At 38.8% G+C, this 19,310-nt stretch overlaps 1 protein-coding gene across 4 annotated transcripts; it reads left to right on the forward strand.

Moving 5' to 3' along the window:
• Nucleotides 1–283: 283 nt before the first annotated feature.
• On the forward strand, nucleotides 284–14,190 carry LOC136437010 (uncharacterized). Of its 4 annotated transcripts, none has more exons than XM_066431434.1 (5): nucleotides 284–424; nucleotides 9,627–9,704; nucleotides 11,280–11,354; nucleotides 11,959–11,997; nucleotides 12,633–14,190. In XM_066431434.1, the coding sequence occupies exons 2-5, from the start codon at nucleotides 9,644–9,646 to the stop codon at nucleotides 12,782–12,784; spliced, it is 327 nt and encodes a 108-aa protein (XP_066287531.1). In that variant the 5' UTR covers nucleotides 284–424; nucleotides 9,627–9,643; the 3' UTR covers nucleotides 12,785–14,190. The 4 variants fall into 4 exon arrangements, with proteins under 4 accessions (XP_066287531.1, XP_066287530.1, XP_066287532.1 ...); XM_066431433.1 differs by lacking the exon at nucleotides 284–424 and adding an exon at nucleotides 2,805–2,935; XM_066431435.1 differs by lacking the exon at nucleotides 284–424 and adding an exon at nucleotides 5,349–5,488.
• The last annotated feature ends 5,120 nt before the right edge of the window (nucleotides 14,191–19,310 follow it).

Raw genomic sequence — 19,310 nt, forward strand, 5'->3', positions numbered from 1 at the left:
TTACTTACGCTCGATACCTCTCGTCGTTACTGGCTTTCCAAAAGAGTTCACGTCGGTTGCTGACCGAACAAAACTAAAGCAGATTGTGACTTGAGACTTTAGTGGCTCTAAAATGTCTTGATTCTGTACTTATCGTAGAATTCCTTCCATAAATTATAGATAGATAAATATTACAAATTGAGGCAAGCCCAAAACATGAACTATGACACCGCCCCTCCCTCTCCTCTTGAACCAACTGGTTTGACGGCTTACTAATACGAGCCATTGTTGTAAAGGGACTCTGTCATTGTCAGATACCAAGCTGGGAGACGCTCTGTCTAGTCGGGGAAAGTTTTGACTTACCTGTAAAAACCTCACTCAGAAGAGACGTCTGAACAAGACAAGCTTCTACAGTTTTGATATCGCTGTAGTCACTGCATCAAGCGTAAGTTGTGTAGTATTTTACATACCTTTCTAATTTTATTTTAGACCCCGAACGAGTAAAAATCAACAGGGTTTGATAGTGGCGTTCTGTAAGTTTGGTTTTAACAAGCCTGCGGTCTCAGTTCGCCAATGTTGATTAGCAACACATTTCCAATCTGAAACCCGCTTATTTCCCAACCGATTACTCGCGAGGGGGTCATAAATATTCAAAGGGTTGATAATCACCCCTTGATACTTCACTTTTTTGTGGCGTCGTGTGTCGAGCATAAATAAGCACAATTTGATAGTGGCTTTCCATGAGTTTGGTTTAACAAGCCTGCGGTCTCAGAATGCCGATGTTGATTAGCAACACATTTCCAATCTGAAACCCACTTATTGCCCGACTGACTACGCGCGAGGAGGTCTTATATATTCAAAGGGTTGATAATCACCTCATGCTTTAAGGTATCTTGTTTTGTAAATTCTCTATTCCAAAGTAAGTGTGGAAATCCTTCCCTATGTTTTTGTGTGTGTCTGTGGGTATGTGTGTGTTTTGTGGGTGTGTGGGTGTTGTATGTGTGTGTGTGTGTGTGTGTGTGTGTGTGTGTGTGTGTGTGTGTGTGTGTGTGTGTGTATGTGTGTGTGTGTGTACGCTCGGGCGCGCGTGTGTTTCCTTTTGATAGGAACAGATCCTTATAAGGTGGTCCCAGGAAGAAATTACTGAAAAAAATTACACTTAGAGTTCGGAGACCCAACCATTCTAAAAAAATACTTACAAAGGGACGGGAGCTCCACCTTGATCGGTAGTTTGAACTGTATAAAATCTGCCTACTAGATACATGTATAATTATAGCTTCCCTTCAGTCAAGCATTCTTAACTCCACTCGTACTCCCATTAACTAAATTAGTTGATAATTTAAAACAGCTTACCACTTCTTTTTAGATTGAAGGAAAACTTTTTTAAATTCCGTAGTGGTCAATCAACGACCCATTAACTTTTATCACATTATAAGAAATGTTATGATGGTAGCTTTTATCTTAGCAATCGGGTAATGAAGTAAAAAAGGTGCAGCTCCTCTCCCTTTTCAAAGAATGTACTGTATAAAGGCTCGTGTCTAGGTATTGTACAGGGCATTTTGCAAACTTTCCCGTTTTTTTTTTTTTTTTAATCAATGTAATATTATCTTCGCCAAGGCCATGTTTTCCGACATATCTGTGTATGTGTGTTATGGTGTAAGTGTGTGTTTCTGTGTGTGTGTATGTGTGAGTGCGTGCGTGTGTGTGTGTTTACTTTGTTTTTGCAAAATTATATAAAGGTCAGTTTCGTTAGACGTCCATCAATTCTTCCGCTGCTCTTTAGGTAAATTCAAAATTGTCCTAGTGAGAAATTGAACAGGGAAAGTCAACCTGCGCATACGGAGACCAAGCCATTGACCAAAAATTCTTACCGAAGGAAGGGGGGCTACACCTTTTTCGGTTGGCTGCTCTTGAATAATACCTACCCATTCGATGCAAATATCACACTGTCACACAGGTATGCATGTCTTTCTTGTCGTACACTCCCCCTCTTTTGTGTTAAAGTACTTACAGAAGGGAGGGGGGCTGCACCTTGATCGGTTGGCTGCTCTTGTATAATTGTTATCTATCCTATTTAAACACCACACTGCCTTCCATTTATGAATGTCAATTTTGCTCCCCCTCCCCCTGTTCTGAGATAAGTTCCTTTTTTTTCTAAATCGGACATTATTCTATTTCATTTAAGTTTTAAGTCAGATTGTGTTTAACAATCAATGATATCTGAAATTAATCTGAGTCAGGGACATTTAAAGGCTATTGCAGCTAGATAATGATATTGACCTTTTCGATGCAAATATCAAACTGTCACACAGGTATGCATGCCTCTCCTGCAGTCCCCTCCCTCTCTTTTGAGTTTAAGTACTTAATGAAGGGAGGGGGCTGCACCTTGATCGGTTGGCTGATCTTGAATAATTGCCATTCATCCGATGTTAACACCACACTATCTTACAGGTATGAATGTCAATCTTGGACATTATTCTATTTCGTTCCATTTTAAAGTCAGATTGTTTTCAACAATCCGTGATATCTAAAATTACCCTGAGTCAGGGACCTCAAAGGCTATTACGGCCGGATTATGGTTTGTTACATGACATGAAAACTTGATGTTCTTAGAAAGGTCTATGGAAGCATTTTCAGATATAATCACTCTCAAGAATTAGTAAGACAAATTACTTTTCCATGAAGGTTGGCCTTGGGGGTAATGCAGTTGTATGATAATTTTACCATAAGAAGGACACCGCCCCTCCCTCTTCTCTTGAACCAATTGGTTTGACAGCTTACTAATAATACGAGCCATTGTTGTAAAGGGACTCTGTCATTATCAGATACCAAGCTGGGAGACGCTCTGTCTAGTCGGGGAAAGTTTTGAGCTACCTGTAAGAGAGTCACTCAGAAGAGACGTCTAAACAAGACAAGCTTCTACAGTTTCTATATCGCTGTAGTCACTGCATCAAGCGTAAGTTGTGTAGTATTTTACATACCTTTCTTATTTTATTTCAGACCCCAAACGAGTAAAAATCAACAGGGTTTGATAGTGTCGTTCTGTAAGTTTGGTTTTAACAAGCCTGCGGTCTCAGTTCGCCAATGTTGATTAGCAACACATTTCCAATCTGAAACCCGCTTATTTCCCAACCGATTTCTCGCGAGGGGGTCATAAATATTCAAAGGGTTGATAATCACCCCTTGATACTTCAATTTTTTGTGGCGTCGTGTGTCGAGCATAAATAAGCACAATTTGATAGTGGCTTTCTGTGAGTTTGGCATAACAAGCCTGAATGCCGATGTTGATTAGCAACACATTTCAAATTTGAAACCCACTTATTTCCCGACTGACTACGCGCGAGGAGGTCTTATATATTCAAAGGGTTGATAATCATCCCATGCTTTAGAGTATCTTGTTTTGTAAATTCTCTATTCCAAAGTTAGTGTGGAAATCCTTCCCTATTTTTTGGGGTGTGCCTGTGAGTATGTGTGTGTTTTGTGGGTGTGTTTTGTGTGTGTATGTGTGTGTGTGTGTGTGTGTGTGTGTGTGTGTGTGTGTTAGTGTGTGCGTGTGTGTGTGTGTGTGTGTGTGTGTGTGTGTCTGTGTGTGTGTGTGTGTGTGTTTGTACGCTCGGGCGCGCTTGTGTTTCCTTTTGATAGGAACATAAGGTGGTCCCAGGAAGGAATTACTGAGAAAAAAATTACACTTAGAGTTCGGAGACCCAACCATTCTAAAAAAAATACTTACAAAGGGACGGGAGCTCCACCTTGATCGGTAGTTTGAACTGTATAAAATCTGCCTACTAGATACATGTATAATTATACCTTCCCTTCAGTCAAGCATTCTTAACTCCAGTCGTACTCCCATTAACTAAATTAGCTGATAATTTAAAACAGCTTACCACTTCTTTTCAGATTGAAGAAAAACTTTTTTAAATTCCGTAGTGGTCAATCAACGACCCATAAACTTTTATCACATTACAAGAAATGTTTTGAAGGTAGCTTTTATCTTAGCATCGGGTAATGTAGTGAGAAAGGTGCAGCTCCTCTCTCTTTTCAAAGAATGTACTGTATAAAGGCTTGTGTCTTGGTATTGTACAGGGCATTCTGCAAACTTTCCCGGTTTTCTTTTTTTTTTAGTCAATGCAATATTAACTTCGCCAAGGCCATGTTTCCCGACATATCTGTGTATGTGTGTTATGGTTTAAGTGTGTGCTTGTGTGTGTGTGTATGTGTGAGTGCGTGAGTGTGTGTGTGTGTGTGAGTGTTAACTTTGTTTTTTCGAATTATATAAAGGTCAGTTTCGTTAGACTGCTAATGAAGACGTCCATCAATTCTACCGCTGCTTTTTAGGTAAATTCAAAAATGTCCTAGCGAGAAATTGAACAGGGAAAGTCAACCTGCGCATACGGAGACCAAGCCATTGACCAAAAATTCTTACTTAAGGAAGGGGGGCTACACCTTTTTCGGTTGGCTGCTCTTGAATAATACCTACCCATTCGATGCAAATATCACACTGTCATACAGGCATGCATGTCTTTCTTGTCGTACACTCCCCCTCTTTTGTGTTAAAGTACGTACAGAAGGGAGGGGGGCTGCACCTTGATCGGTTGGCTGCTCTTGAATAATTGATATCTATCCTATTTAAACACCACACTGCCTTCCATTTATGAATGTCAATTTTACTCCCCATCCCCCTGTTCTGAGATGAATTACTTTTTTTTTCTAAATCGGACATTACTCTATTTCATTTAAGTTTTAAGTCAGATTGGGTTTAACAATCAATGATATCTGAAATTAATCTGAGGCAGGGGCCTTTAAAGGCTATTGCAGCCGGATAATGATATTGACCATTTCGATGCAAATATCATACTGTCACACAGGTATGCATGCCTCTCCTGCCATCTCCTCCCTCTCTTTTGAGTTAAAGTACTTAATGAAGGGAGGGGGGCTGCACCTTGATCGTTTGGCTGATCTTGAATAATTGCCATTCATCCGATGTTAACACCACACTATCTTACAGGTATGAATGTCAATTTTAGACATTATTCTATTTCGTTTTATTTCAAAGTCAGATTGTTTTTTTATCAATCCGTGATATATAAAATTACCCTGAGTCAGGGACCTCAAAGGCTATTACGGCCGGATTATGGTTTGTTACATGACATGAAAACTTGATGTTCTTAGAAAGGTCTATGGAAGCATTTTCAGATATAATCACTCTCAAGAATTAGTAAGAAAAATTACTTTTCCATGAAGGTTGGCCTTTGGGGTAATACAGTTGTATGATAATTTTACCATAAGAAGAACACCGCCCCTCCCTCTTTTCTTGAACCAACTGGTTTGACGGCTTACCAATACGAGCCATTGTTGTAAAGGGACTTTGTCATTATCAGATACCAAGCTGGGAGACGCTCTGTCTAGTCGGGGAAAGTTTTGAGCTACCTGTAAAAAAGTCACTCAGAAAAGACGTCTAAACAAGACAAGCTTCTACAGTTTCTATATCGCTGTAGTCACTGCATCAAGGGTAAGTTGTGTAGAATTTTTACATGCCTTTCTAATTTTATTTTAGACCTCGAACGAGTAAAAATCAGAAGGGTTTGATAGTGTCTTTCTGTAAGTTTGGTTTTAACAAGCCTGCGGTCTCAGTTCGCCAATGTTGATTAGCAACACATTTCCAATCTGAAACCCGCTTATTTCCCAACTTATTACGCGCGAGGGGGTCATAAATATTCAAATGGTTAATAATCACACAATGCTTTCATCTTGTTTTGTAAATTCCCTATTCTAAACTTAGTGTGGAAATCATTCCCTATATTTGTGTGTGTGCGTATGTGTGTATGCGTACATGTTTGAATGTGATTATTGTGTATTTGTGTGTGTGTGTGTTTGTGTCTGTGTGTGTGTATGTGAGTGTATGTGTGTGTGTTTGTGTGTGTGTGTTTGTTTGTGTTTGTGTCTGTGTGTGTGTATGTGTATGTGTGTTTGTGTGTGTGATGAACATTCCGTGACTTTCTGTATGCACCAATCTTCGTGGCCCTTTGACAGCATCTGATCTTTATAAGGTAATCGTAGAAAAAAATATAAAAATTACTGAGAATAAAATCATGCCTCGAGTTCGGAGAACCCAACCATTATAGAAAGAATCTTAAAAAGGGACGATAGCTTCAACTTGATCTGTAGGTTAAACTGTGTAAAATCTGATTATAAGATAAAATAACTTTCCTTCAGTCAAGCATCTATGATTGCCACTATGTTCATCCCTTCCACTCCTATTAACTAAATCAGTTAAGAGTTTAGAATATCTTCTGACATTGCTTTAAAGAGTAATGGAAAATTTTGTCAGCGATGACTAAACTTTTATCACATTGTAAGAAATGTTATGAATGTAGCTTTTATCTTGCGTTTGGGTAATGAACTGAGAAAGGTGTAGCTCCTCACCCTTTTCAAGAAATGTACTGTGCAAAGGTGTGTGTCTTGGCCTGTTACAGGGCATTGTGTTTGCGCGTATTCAGCCATGTACAATTGGCACCGATTATCTTGTCAAACATCTGTATAGAATAGGTCAAAGGCAGATAAATTTTATCACAGTTCATATGCCATGTCGTGGCCATACTGATATTGTTATCGGGTTCCGTTGAACTATTATGCTGAAATCGTGGTTAGTAGTTCCTTTAACATGGATACTTAACTTTTTGTGTGGTGTCGTGTGGCGTACTGGTTAGAGCATTGGGCTGTCAGAAAAGGGGCTGTCACCAAGTTATAGGGTAGTAATTGAGGCAAACACAAAACATGAACTATGACACCGCCCTCCCTCTCCTCTTAACCAACTGGTTTGACGGCTAACTAATACGAACCATTGTTGCAAAGGGACTCTGTCATTTGTCAGATACCAAGCTGGGAGACGCTCTGTCTAGTCGGGGAAAGTTTTGATCTACCTGTAAAAACCTCACTCAGAAGAGACGTCTGAACAAGACAAGCTTCTACAGTTTTGATATCGCTGTAGTCACTGTATCAAGCGTGAGTTGTGTAGTATTTTTCATGCCTTTCTTAATTTATGTCAGACCCCCTACGAGCGAAAAATCAGCATGGTTTGATAGTGGCTTTCTGTAAGGTTGGTTTTAACAAGCTTGCGGTCGCAGAACGCCAGGGTTGGTTGGCGACACATTTCCAATTTGAAACCCGCTTTTTCCCCAACTGATTAGGCGCGAGGGGTTTTTAAATATTCAAAGGTTTGATAATCTACCCATGCTTTAGATTATCTTGTTTTGTAAACTCCCTATTCTGATCTTAGTGTGGAAATCCTACCCTATGTTCTGTGTGTGCGTTCGTGTGTGTGTGTGCGTGTGTGTGTGTGTGTGTGTGTGTGTGTGTGTGTGTATGTTTGTGCGTGTGTGACAAACATTTGGTAACTATCTGTATGCACCAACCTTCGTCGCCCTTGGGCAGCAAACGATCCTTATATGGTGGTCCCAGCAAAAATTTCATAATAAATTACTGAGAAAAATTACGCCAACCATCATTTTTAAAAAAATCTTACAAAGGGACGGGAGCTCCACTTCGATCGGTAGGTTGAACTAGATAAAATCTGCCTATTAGATACATGTATAATTATAGCTTCCCTTCCCCAAGCATTCATAATTACAACTATGTTCAGCACATCCACTCCAGTTAACTAAAATAGTCAATAGTTTAAAACAGTTTCTACCACTTCTTTTCAGATTGACGGAAAAATTTGTCTGTCAAATTCCGTAGTGGTCAATCAACGCTCAATAAAATTGTATCACTTTGTAAGAAATGTTATGAAGGTAGCATTTATCTTAGAAATTGGGTAAGGAAGTGAGAAAGGTGCAGCTGCTCTCTCTATTCAAGGAATGTACTGTATAAAGGTGTGTGTGTGTGTGTGTGTGTGTTTGTTTGTGTGTGTGTGTGTGTGTGTGTGTGTGTGTGTGTGTATGTGTGTGTGTGTGTGTGTGTGTGTGTGTGTGTGTGTGTGCGTGCGTATGTGCGTGTGTGTGTGTGTCTGCCTGTGTTTGTTTTCTTATGTATACGGCGAAATTCTCAAACGCAGTTTTCGTTTTACCGGCCCAGACAGAAATTCTGTTAACTTTGTTTTTGCGAACTTATATAAAGGTCAGTTTCGTTAGACGCAAATGAAGACGTCCATCAATTCTACCGCAGCTTTTTAGGTAAATTCAAAATTGTCCTAGTGAGAAATTGAACAGGGAAAGTCACCCAGAGCATGCGGAGACCAACCTATTGACCAAACATTCTTACCGGAGGAGGGGGGCTACACCTTTTTCGGTTGGCTGCTCTTGAATAATACCTACCCTTTCGATGCAAATATCACACTGTCACACAGGTATGCATGCCTTTCTTGTCGTACCCTCCCCCTCTTTTATTAAAGTACTTACAGAAGGGAGGGGGGCTGCACCTTGATCGGTTGGCTGCTCTTGAATAATTGCTATCTATCCGATGTAAACACCACACTGTCTTACAGGTATGAATGCATATTTTGCTTCCCCCTCCCCCTGTTCCGAGTTAAATTACTTTAAAGTTTAAACTAAAATTCGGACATTATTCTATTTCATTTAAGTTTCAAGTCAGATTGTCTTAAACAATCCGTGATATCTAAGATTAACCTGAGTCGGGGACCTCAACGGCTATTGCGGCCGGATAATGTTTTGTTCCATGACATGAAAACTTGATATTCTGAGAGAGGTCCATGGAAGCATGTTGAGATAAAATCACTCTCAAGAATTAGGTAGAAAAATTACCTTTCCATAATAGTATGCTTGGGGGTAATTCAGTTCTATAAGAATTTTACCATTAGAAGGACAACTACAACGTACCGATATTCTGGCATTTGCAAGTAGTGTTGATGTCCGAGCTTGCGACAAGCCCAAAACATGACCTTCGTCACTGCCCCTCCTCTATTTGGGGAAATAACAGGTTGAACGACTTGCCTACGTTAGTTATTGTTCAATCTAAGCTCTATAATTGGCATACACGTAGGGGCTACGAATACAGACGGTTTCACTAGTCTGGCTTTAATTTTGACCTTTGTCTACCGTGCTGAGAACACGTGTTTTTACAAGGCACGCTTTTACTGTTTGGATATGGCCTGTAGTGAATGATACAAGAGTGAGTTGGATAATTTTCACCCAGTTCTCGTTTCATTTCAGATCCTGGATGAATAAAATGTCTAACGTTTAGACGTCCAGGCTGGTGTGTGTGTGTGTGTTTGTGTGTGTGTATGTGTGTGTGTGTGTGTGTGTGTGTGTGTGTGTGTGTGTGTGTGTGTGTGTGTGTGTGTGTGTGTGTGTGCGTGTGTTTGACGTAAATCTTCTGGCGCAATGTTTGTATTTTCAAAACAGTTGCAGTTAAAAATTCTGCTAAGGGCCATTGTTTGAAAAAAACGAGACCTGTGGTCAGTCCAATCTGAGTGAAACAGTTTTGTCGTTGACCAGCATTTCCTCTCAAGCAGCTTTGAAGGCTTCTTCATACCTCCTTCCAAGTGATGATCTTCTTATTTAGTCAAATTCTAATCATCTCCACGTCCTATTGTTCATTGCGTTCGTTTTCAGTGCCATTACTGTCAATGTCGTCACTTTCCTATTGTAGAAGTAGTCCGGAGGAGATAACTTTGTTTGTTTTTTGTCCAGGATAAAAGGAATCAAACATGAAGGTTGTTGGTGTCATCGTGCTTGGATGTGTGGCACTCCTTTTTTCTTCTAGTTCAGGTCAGCTTCAAACATTTTAAACTATCTATTCTCTGTCAAAACTAAACATACATGTGTTCATTAACTCTCAAACACCCGAACCTATTTTTAATTGCCTGAGCGGGGTCAAAAATGACCCAAAAATGTTTTGTTTAGTAAAATCTCCATTTCTACTTTTTTCGCTGATTGTTATCCATACATTGCTTCATCAATGTAAGAGGAATGTTTTGGCATCTTTAGATATGAATAAATCCCGTTCATTATCATTATTTATGCAAAAAGAGCAGAAGGACCACTTCTTGAACTATTCCTGTTTATACCGGTATGGGAGTTTTCAGACCCAAGCCAAATTTCATGTTGCATCACTAATGAACGGCTTACGCGAGAGCCACCAAACTTGGTGGCTTTTCATAAATTGTCCTTAACAAAAATTTCAAATGGAAAAAGTGAGTTCATCGTTTTCCGAGTTGCCATGGCAACGGGTTTTTGACAGGCATATTTGACAAAATCTGCTAATTTTAGTTCAAACAATGACGTTTCGAGGCTTTGTTTGTACGCCAAATATATTTTCTTACTTTGTTATGATCTTATGTAATCCAATGAAACTTTTAGGATTCAACATTGATATTTTATGCTGATTTGATGACGTCATCCATCAATATCCAAGATGGCGGATAGAATCCCATAAAATTACGTCATCATGACGTCATATTACGTCAATATGACATGAAATTTGTCATGGTAATACTAATTCACATGTGCATCATCCTCTAAAAATTTGGTGGTCATACCATAAGTAGTTCAGGAGTTACAGAGGGCAGGTCTCAAAAACAGCACATAATTTTTGCTGGCTTCAAAATTGAACCCAGCGGACTCATCACAGACTTCCCTGTATAACGTCAACAGTATTGTGCCCATCTCCCTAGAAAATTATGAGAGGTCAGAAAAGATGTCTACTGACAAAGTCACGGAATTTTTTCAGATCAAACATGTTCAGATAGCACGTCAAAATCCACGCCTGGGGTCAAAAATGACCCCACTCGGGTGTTTGAGGGTTAAGTTAAATCAAATATTTTTCTTGTACAATTAAAGAATGTATGTAACGTATACGTAAAGGGTATATAACAAAGGGTATATAACAATATATGAAAAAATGAACAATCTCAGCCTGAACAGGAAAGCAGTCCTACGTTTTTAACTTTTCAGCACTTGGGTTAGTTCATAGTGTTCAGTGAACATCTCTTGGACTTCAAACATTCAAGATTCTAGATGAAGCAACTTGGTAATATTTATCACTAGTTCTTTTTTTCATTAAGTGTTCGTATCTTCCCTTGCTGATCAGCTTCCAAGGTAATAAATGCTGTACAAGACTAACGTTAACAATTTTTACATTTCCCATCAATTTTGATGCAATACCATAATGATCACGAATTATGTTTTTGAAGAAAGATTCTCAACTGTTTCAAATTACTCTATAATTCTATTTTTACTCTATCATCCACACATTCCATTCATCATCACTTTATAACAGGAAACTGAGCTCAAGAACTTGAAGGTTTTCAATACATTTAACTTATTGTCGTTATGCTGTTTCAGCTGTCGACAGTGACCAAAAGCAGGCGGAAGTGGTTGACAAACTCGAGAAGAGTATTCTCCAGATTTTACTGGAAGGTAACCAAGATTTCCAATAATAAAAAGATCTATGGCTTTCGGCATCGTTTTGCACGGATCACGGGTTATTAACAGAAATCAAGTTCATTCAACGAACACTGGATTCTTGGACATTGTTAAGGTTGTATCAAATTAACGTCCGCTGCATACGAAATCTTAACAGACCGACATATTTGGAAACTATATAGCAAATGATACGTATTCTTATCGATGCAAGTGTAATTTATTCTAACTACTTAACTGAAGGATGAAAGACATGTCAGAACATAATTGGAAAATCAATTAACGCTTATTTTTGTCTATTCTTAAAAGTGTGCTCCTTACATTGAACCTATTCTGCTTCTGCTGATTTTTGTTGTTGTTGTCATTGTCACAAGCATCTCCCACAAATCTGACTTTTACCTTGTTTCGAGGAAAGAGTAACAAAATAGCTTAATGCATTAAAAGGTTTAATGCAAGGTGTGCATGCTGAAAGCTAGTATAATAGTAAAGACTAAGAATGCGCTAGTAAACAGCTGAGAAGTGACAAACTTGCGATAAACACTTTACTATTATATGAACCTTAATTTAGATATTAGACTAATCACATGTCTGTTACATATAGTTGGTGACAAGGAGGAGCAAAAGGATCGTTCTGAGGAGGGTAATTATCTCATTTTTTTATCTCTTCGCATCCCTAGCATGTACGGTAAGGGAAATATGAAATTTCGACATTAAATATGCAAATGAGGTGCCCAATTTTATAACACGCATTCACTTATATTCATATTTCCTAAACCTACATTCACTCATTAGCTCACTCACTCACTCACTCACTCACACACACTTACTCGCTCACCCACAAGGGCAGCATAGCGTTAAGCAAGGGTTCTCTACTGCTTTACCGTAATATAAATATGAAGTTCCTGCTTAAATTAAATTCAGTTGTATTCACCTTTCCCTAAGATACACTTTCAATATGACATCCCTAGCATTTACCGTAAGGAAAATATTAGTTTCTGCATAGATTGTGCAAATGAGGTCCACATCAGTATAACACACATTCCGTTGTATTCACCTGTCCGTTATTAAAGATGGGCTTATCAATGTTGACAATTTGCCAACCATCTTCAGTCGCAAGTCAGTAATGGATCATCTGGACTGAGATTCTATTATCTTCTTTAATGACAATGTATTCTAAGACTTATTTCAATTCGTTTGGCCGTCCTTCATTTTCATATCATTGTTTATCGTTTATACAATCCAACATAATTAAGTGCATTTTCTATGCTTTTTCAGATTCTGCCTGCCGCTGGTACGGTACAGCTCCGTTCTGCGGTGGCTCCTGCCTCAACTTTCAGAAAGCCGTGAAATGGACCGATTGCGGGGACGGAGCATGCTGCTGGACGGGCCAAAAAGTTAAGTGCTGTCCAAAAGCCATACATTCCTAAATAAGGGAAGACAGCAGTCACATTTGTCGACAATCAGGCGTAGCACCAGCATGCGGGGGGGGGGTGGTTTGGGCTGTTCATGCAGATATAGAGTGATATATTAATCATAAAGATGTAATTAAACTGAAAAGTTCTGAAATGATTCAACTCACTATTTCTTTCTATCAGCAACCTTATATCTGCACGATTGCCTGTCCTCAATCGCTGTGTTGTTCGAGGCATTTGCAAATTATAGTTCATCACCTTCAATTACCTTTCATATAGTTTGATACAGCTTTTTATTACCGCGTATTCAGATAAAGGCACAAAATGCCCTTTTAATGGCAGATTGTTTCCCTTAATGATTACAACAAGACTGCCATAGGATTTGACGATGTGCAAATAGAATATTTGCTGTTTAGTATCATTTATTTAGCTAATGGCACACAATGTCCTTCTGATGACATATTGTTTCCTTTAATGTTTACAACAAGTCTGCCATAGGAGTTGACGATGTGCTAATATGTTATAGTTTTATCGCTTTGTATAACCGATTGCTTTGTAAAATCTACAAACAAGAACCTCATGTCTTTGAGACAGAATCATCGTGTATCTTAAAGACAAGTTGTTACTCCACCACAGCTGTCTTAAAACATGTGTAAAATCTGTATCAAAGCATAGATGCTTTTTTGTGGCAATTTGACCATGTTTCAGCAAGTATATATTATCCATAGGTAACGTTAAGTGAGAGTTAAACCCCGGTCTGTACGATTGAAAGCCTAACAACACAAAAGTAAAGAATGTAAAGTTTGTAGTACAAACTTTGTACCATCTAAAGACCTAAGGTAAAGCATATTATCTGGTTCTTACCTTAGAGTTAAGACCTGTATAGAATACTTGATCAACTATGTTTTAATACAGGTACCATAAAAACAAAACACCGCATTGTTTTTTTTTTCTTCTGTTGCTGGTAAAACTTTCATCTGTACATCAATGATGTCAGCAGATTTATAAGATCATATTTTTCCAAGATGAATGGATGATGATTATGTTGAAGAACTTGTAATGCGTAAAGAACTTGAGATATAGAATCTATGCTAACTGATCAAATGAGTTCATTATGATACAATCATCTATAGGTTTTAACGAGCAACGAACTAAGTTGGGAAAATGTGGCTATAGTAACGATCATGCGAAGGAAAACCTCTAAAGCAGTTAATTGCTGGTTGAGTTACATCTGGTTAGTTCCAATGTCAAGAAGAAAAAAACAACAATTGAAACCACTGTTAATATAAAGTCTCTAAACTTAAGCAGGTACCAACACTGCTTTATCTGCTGTCTGTCATTGTGACTGGCGATGTTAAGGAAGTTAAACATTTATTCTTGTTCTTTTTTCATTTATTCTAATAAAGCTTAAATAGTTGCAATTGAATGGCATCTGTGTTTTTTAAAGTTGTTTGCCTGTGTAACAGCGTGTATGTGTGCTTATATTAGCATGAGACATATAAACGTCTAAACGGCGCATGGCTACTAAATATACAGGAAAAGACATAACCCCCAAAAAGGCTGTCTCAGTAGTTATTAAAGGATTGGAGGCCGACAACATTCTCATGGATGCCTCAATTATGTAACATTATATTTTGTTCTCATAGTATAAACGGTTTGGTGCGGCAATGTGTACAAGAACTGCCATTGTTTTGCTTCAACGGACGACAAGGAGGAAAGCACTTTGCTCAGTCAGCACCGACTGTTTCATAAAGGGCGATAGACTATATTTTCCGAACGTCGCATCGTGTGGATAGAATGTGTAATGGATAGGACATCCGACTGTCAAACAAGGGGACCCGAGTTCGAACCCGGCCTGCCCCCAGACATGTCTGAACATGCGCCCCACGACTTTCCTAACTCAGGTGTAAATGAGTACCTAGCTAATCTAGGGATAGGCACGTTAAATGGAGGTCCCGTGTTTGGGGAGAGTGACACCTTGAGCACGTCAAAGAACCCACCACACCTTTCGAAAAAGAGTAGGGGCATACCCCGGTGTGCGATGGTCCAAACCTTACAGTCTGGTCAGGGTTGACATCTTGAAAATGTGATAGTTCACCTGTTATGTCAATCCTTCCACAAATGTGGTAATCTGAATAAATAAATAAATGTGAGTCTGTTTTTAGCAATGTCGCTATTTGGTAGCGCATTTCACAAAAGATGATGAATGCCACAAAAACCTAAAAAGAAATGATGACATTTGTCTAGAAATGTTTTTGTGAGTGACAGCATTAGGAACAACTTCGAGTAGATACTCTTGTTTGAGTAATCAGCATACGTGTTTCTGTCTGAGTCTCGGTGTATTACAGTTAAGGCCACAGCAAGTAAATTTTATGGATGGCATCCTCCACAGGCTCCAAAATTAATGAGATAGGGCGAAAAAAAAAAGGCGGGCCCCCCCCAAAAAAAGATTCCTATATTTTCAAATTTTGAGATCATAATTCTTGTTAAACAAGAATTTAGGCGACGAAATAAGATATCATGACCAACAGGTCTTTTTGTCCTGCATTCATTTATGTATAATGTAAAACCTCCTTGATTCAACAGTAAACATGTCCTTGTAGATTTGTATACATCTCAATAGACTAACTTCAACAAATGCAGAAATGAGCTTGTTGTGCCATCATCTGAAGCAACTACACTGGGTATTCATATGCGATGAAATACCTTGTGTCCTTACTAGAATAAATGCAGAATAATATGGTAAAATAATATAATATGGTAAAAAAAGTGTTAAGCACTGTACTTAGGAAGAGTAGTTTGGTTGGGTATAAACAACTGAACAGAGGAAAGAAAAAACTCACTGGCACACGTGGTTCGTAGATCTTACATCAACTGCTGTAGCAATAGCCTCCATCTTCATGAATCGAAAGCGTCACCTAGCAATGTTAACTATAAGTACAGTTGTTCACTGGAAATGTTGCAATTTTGAAGGTAAGGTAACGGTTTTGGATATTTTCTTTTGAAAGATTTTAGCCGTGTTTGGAGTGTCCAGTATACTCTAGAATAAATGCAGTTTGGAACTGATTTGTTCTAACCCAGTAGAGATACTTTAAGCCTTCAGAAATTCAATAACAGTCGGTAGATGGACACTTTAGAGGTCAGACAACGCCTCTAATGTGAGTTTTCCTCGGACTAAACCCAAGGTATGTAACATTCTTCTTCTTTTTTCCATATAAGGCCATGTTGATTTGATCATATAGATGTCGTCCTCCTTTATTCCTAAATCTTTTTGGGGAGAAAGGACGAGAAATAATGCGGGCGTGGATGTCATCCATATAAACAAATCAACATGGTCTGATATCGATGAGGGGACTGGGTTGTCTTCAGAACGTAATGCTTACACGGTAATTAGCATGCTATTCAAACATATTACAACTGCCAAATCGCTTTTGCTCACTTTAGTCAACGTTACAAAGACAAGTGAGACCTATATACAAGATAATAATCTTAAATACGAGAAGACGGCCTTAATCGATTACGTTCTGGGAACTATGAAAGCGAAGTTCCTTTAATAGAAGATAAATGCAGTTCCCGTACGAATCCCCAGGCGACGCTTTTGATCCATTGACATGAAAATTGTGCATGGCCTGACACCGAAGTACCTAATACATAGATATGATTCCCTCTGTAATTTCTAAAACTACCTCCTATGAATTGAGAAAAGGGCATAATTTTAGGTTTTCGAAACAGGTTGCTAAGAGATTAGTCTGTGTAACGCAAACTCCAGCTGTCCGGGGGTTTCTCTCCCCTCCCCGCGGAGTTTGTGCTCTGGTTGCTCTAAGCTGGGAGAACTGTTATCAAATATAGTAACACCAATCAGAGGCCAGGATTTCAGCTAGGCTCCCATTGCCATAGAAAACCACCTAGTTATCCTGTCTGTTAGCTGTCACAACTGGCACCACAGGCAGACGGGGAGGAAAGGATAGGAAATGAGATCCAGATGTTGTGAGGGTGAGAAATGAGATGTATCCAAGCCGGTTAAAAGGGATTTTGAACCTCTTTGGTCTATCTGTTCCTTTAGAGGCAGACAATGTTAGTTTTTCCCACATCAAAAACCAAGTTTGAAAATCAAACAAGGAAAGACTTGACTGCCGAAAAATGTCAAAAGTACAGAGAAACGGTCTGTGAAAATCTCTTCCTACCACATGCAGATCAGACATCTGCAGCTGTCAATCACTGGATAGCAACAGCAATGGATCCTTAGCAACTAGAGTTGGCCTGGGCAGGCAGCTCTGTGGGCTGATGACGGCTGCATAAATTATCCATATTTAGAAAGGAGGATTCCCTTGAGTTAGCCGCCCTAGCTATCAAGCTCTTGGGTTGCGAGGCGGTTACAGGGCCTAGGGCGGCGAGCGGTCACAGGAGGCTTGATTGAATGCAGGCTACTAAAAGATTAAGTTATTACTTTTATCTCTTATTGTATTAGTTACCGTTTGCCCCCTGTGTTATTCCATTCGGAACTAACTCAGAAAACCACACTCCCTTAGGGCCTTTTTCCTGCTTCGTATAGGTCAGTGTCTTATATCAAAGTTGTTTTATACCCTTCATAGCCGGCTTTCTGGGCTTTTTTGGTGCTTTAATTGATAACTTAATTTTGTACTGGGCCGTTTGTGCGGCCAGCCCGTAACCATCAGGCGCACAGAAAAAAATGCTAATTGGGACATAATTTGCATTACTAATGAGGAAAATCTATATTTGCAGTGTTTAACATTTTAACACTCAAATTCATGTAACATATTTTTTCTCTGTTGTCCTTTTAAGGGCCACAACAGGTTGTATTTTTTCGACGCAGGCTTATTTCGTCACCTTATTACTCTTATAAACAATGTGTCTGACAATGATGAACTGCATCTTGGATTCAGATGATCGCCATCTATACGTACCCTCTTTCTTTAATTTCAAATCATAACTACTCAATCGAAGACTCAAAGCTCTACTAGCTTTGGATCACTGACAAACATGTCCGCCAAATAGACATAGAAGTCAAAGCATGCACTCCATTCCCTGTACTTATATATAATCGGTTCAGTAATCGGTTTAGTGCCATGTTGGCACCAAAAAGGCAAGATTTTCAAAATCCGGGACTGAATGCGAAATTGCGAATTTTGTTTCATCCCGAAGTAAAAAAAACAAAAAAAAACAATAAAAATAATCTGGGATGGGGCGTTAGACCTTTCTGTGTTATCTTATTGAGTGTCTTAATTCTGTACTTTAAATACATTGTGCTTTTGTTTGCGTGTCCATGTTTGTGTGTGTGTGTGTGTGAGTGTTTGTGTGGTTGTGTGTGTGTAAGGCATACGGCATACTGCTCGAGATAAGCAAGCACAATTTTGTGCACAATTTTAAGGCATTTTAATTACACCAAAACACGAATCCTGACAGTGCCGAGATCCGACTATTAAACAAACATTCTTACAGAAGAGCGCATTAAAGGGGAAGACCTAGCAACCCCTCCCTGTCAAAATATACCCTGCTACGAGACAGGAAGGACATATGTTTACCTATCTAGCTATAACGTGCCACTACAAAGACTGAATGTACAAAGGAACGAAGGAATAGTCTATGGGATTTTAAGAGGAGGTCTGGAAAATAAGAATCGTAGGTCACCCTCCATAAATTCAGACCAGTACCATAAAATGATCGATTTTCTTTGTTTGATTCACGATCATATCTATAAAAATAATTGAAAGACAATGCTTGACAAATTTTGCTTTTCTTTTTTACCTGCGCCTGTGATGCTTTTGGTTAGGCTCAACTGGTGGAGGGGGCGTACTTAATGGTTCACAGAGTTCGGCAAAATGAGGAATATGTTTGCCAATGTCGAGAGGGATTTAGGTTAAAAGACTGTAAATGGGGTTTTCACTTACAATATTTGAATAATGTATGTAATTACTCTGTATAATCAAGCGGCGTCACCCTAGAAACAACAAAAATTACGATGCAAAAACAATTAACCAAGGGGTGGGAATGATGTCTCTTTCTTCTCCTTAATTATGTAAGCAAATGTCTTATTTTGAGGGAGAAATCATAATGATAATAATAAAATTAACTTTATTGCAAGTTCATGCCCGAAGGCTAATTGCAGACAAACAAGTACATGAAAATATAGAAATCAAAAATAGTTATCTAGACTACTGTGAAAGTTCTAAGTTAACTAAAGTTAACTATGGTTGTGGTTGGGTTTGACTTCTTTTTTGAAGGCAGTGAAAATTGAAGAGACCCACGTTTTGTATCGTAAGTGGGTTTGTTGGAATGGTGAAAGCTAGGGGAATTAGCGGAAGCTGTTATAATGATATCCTTTATTGTACATTCATGCCCTATCACTGGCTAAGTACAGGCAACCAGATACAAAATACATGGTTACGTTCATATAATATATGTTGCTCTATCCCATATGATTGTGTTTAATCAAACTCATTTGTATGCACTTATTCGTTTGTATGTATGTATGTATGTATGTATGTATGTATGTATGTATGTATGTATGTAGTAGACCTTA

Source organism: Branchiostoma lanceolatum, chromosome 6 (assembly GCF_035083965.1).
Source record: "Branchiostoma lanceolatum isolate klBraLanc5 chromosome 6, klBraLanc5.hap2, whole genome shotgun sequence".
Classification (NCBI taxonomy): Eukaryota; Metazoa; Chordata; class Leptocardii; order Amphioxiformes; family Branchiostomatidae; genus Branchiostoma; species Branchiostoma lanceolatum.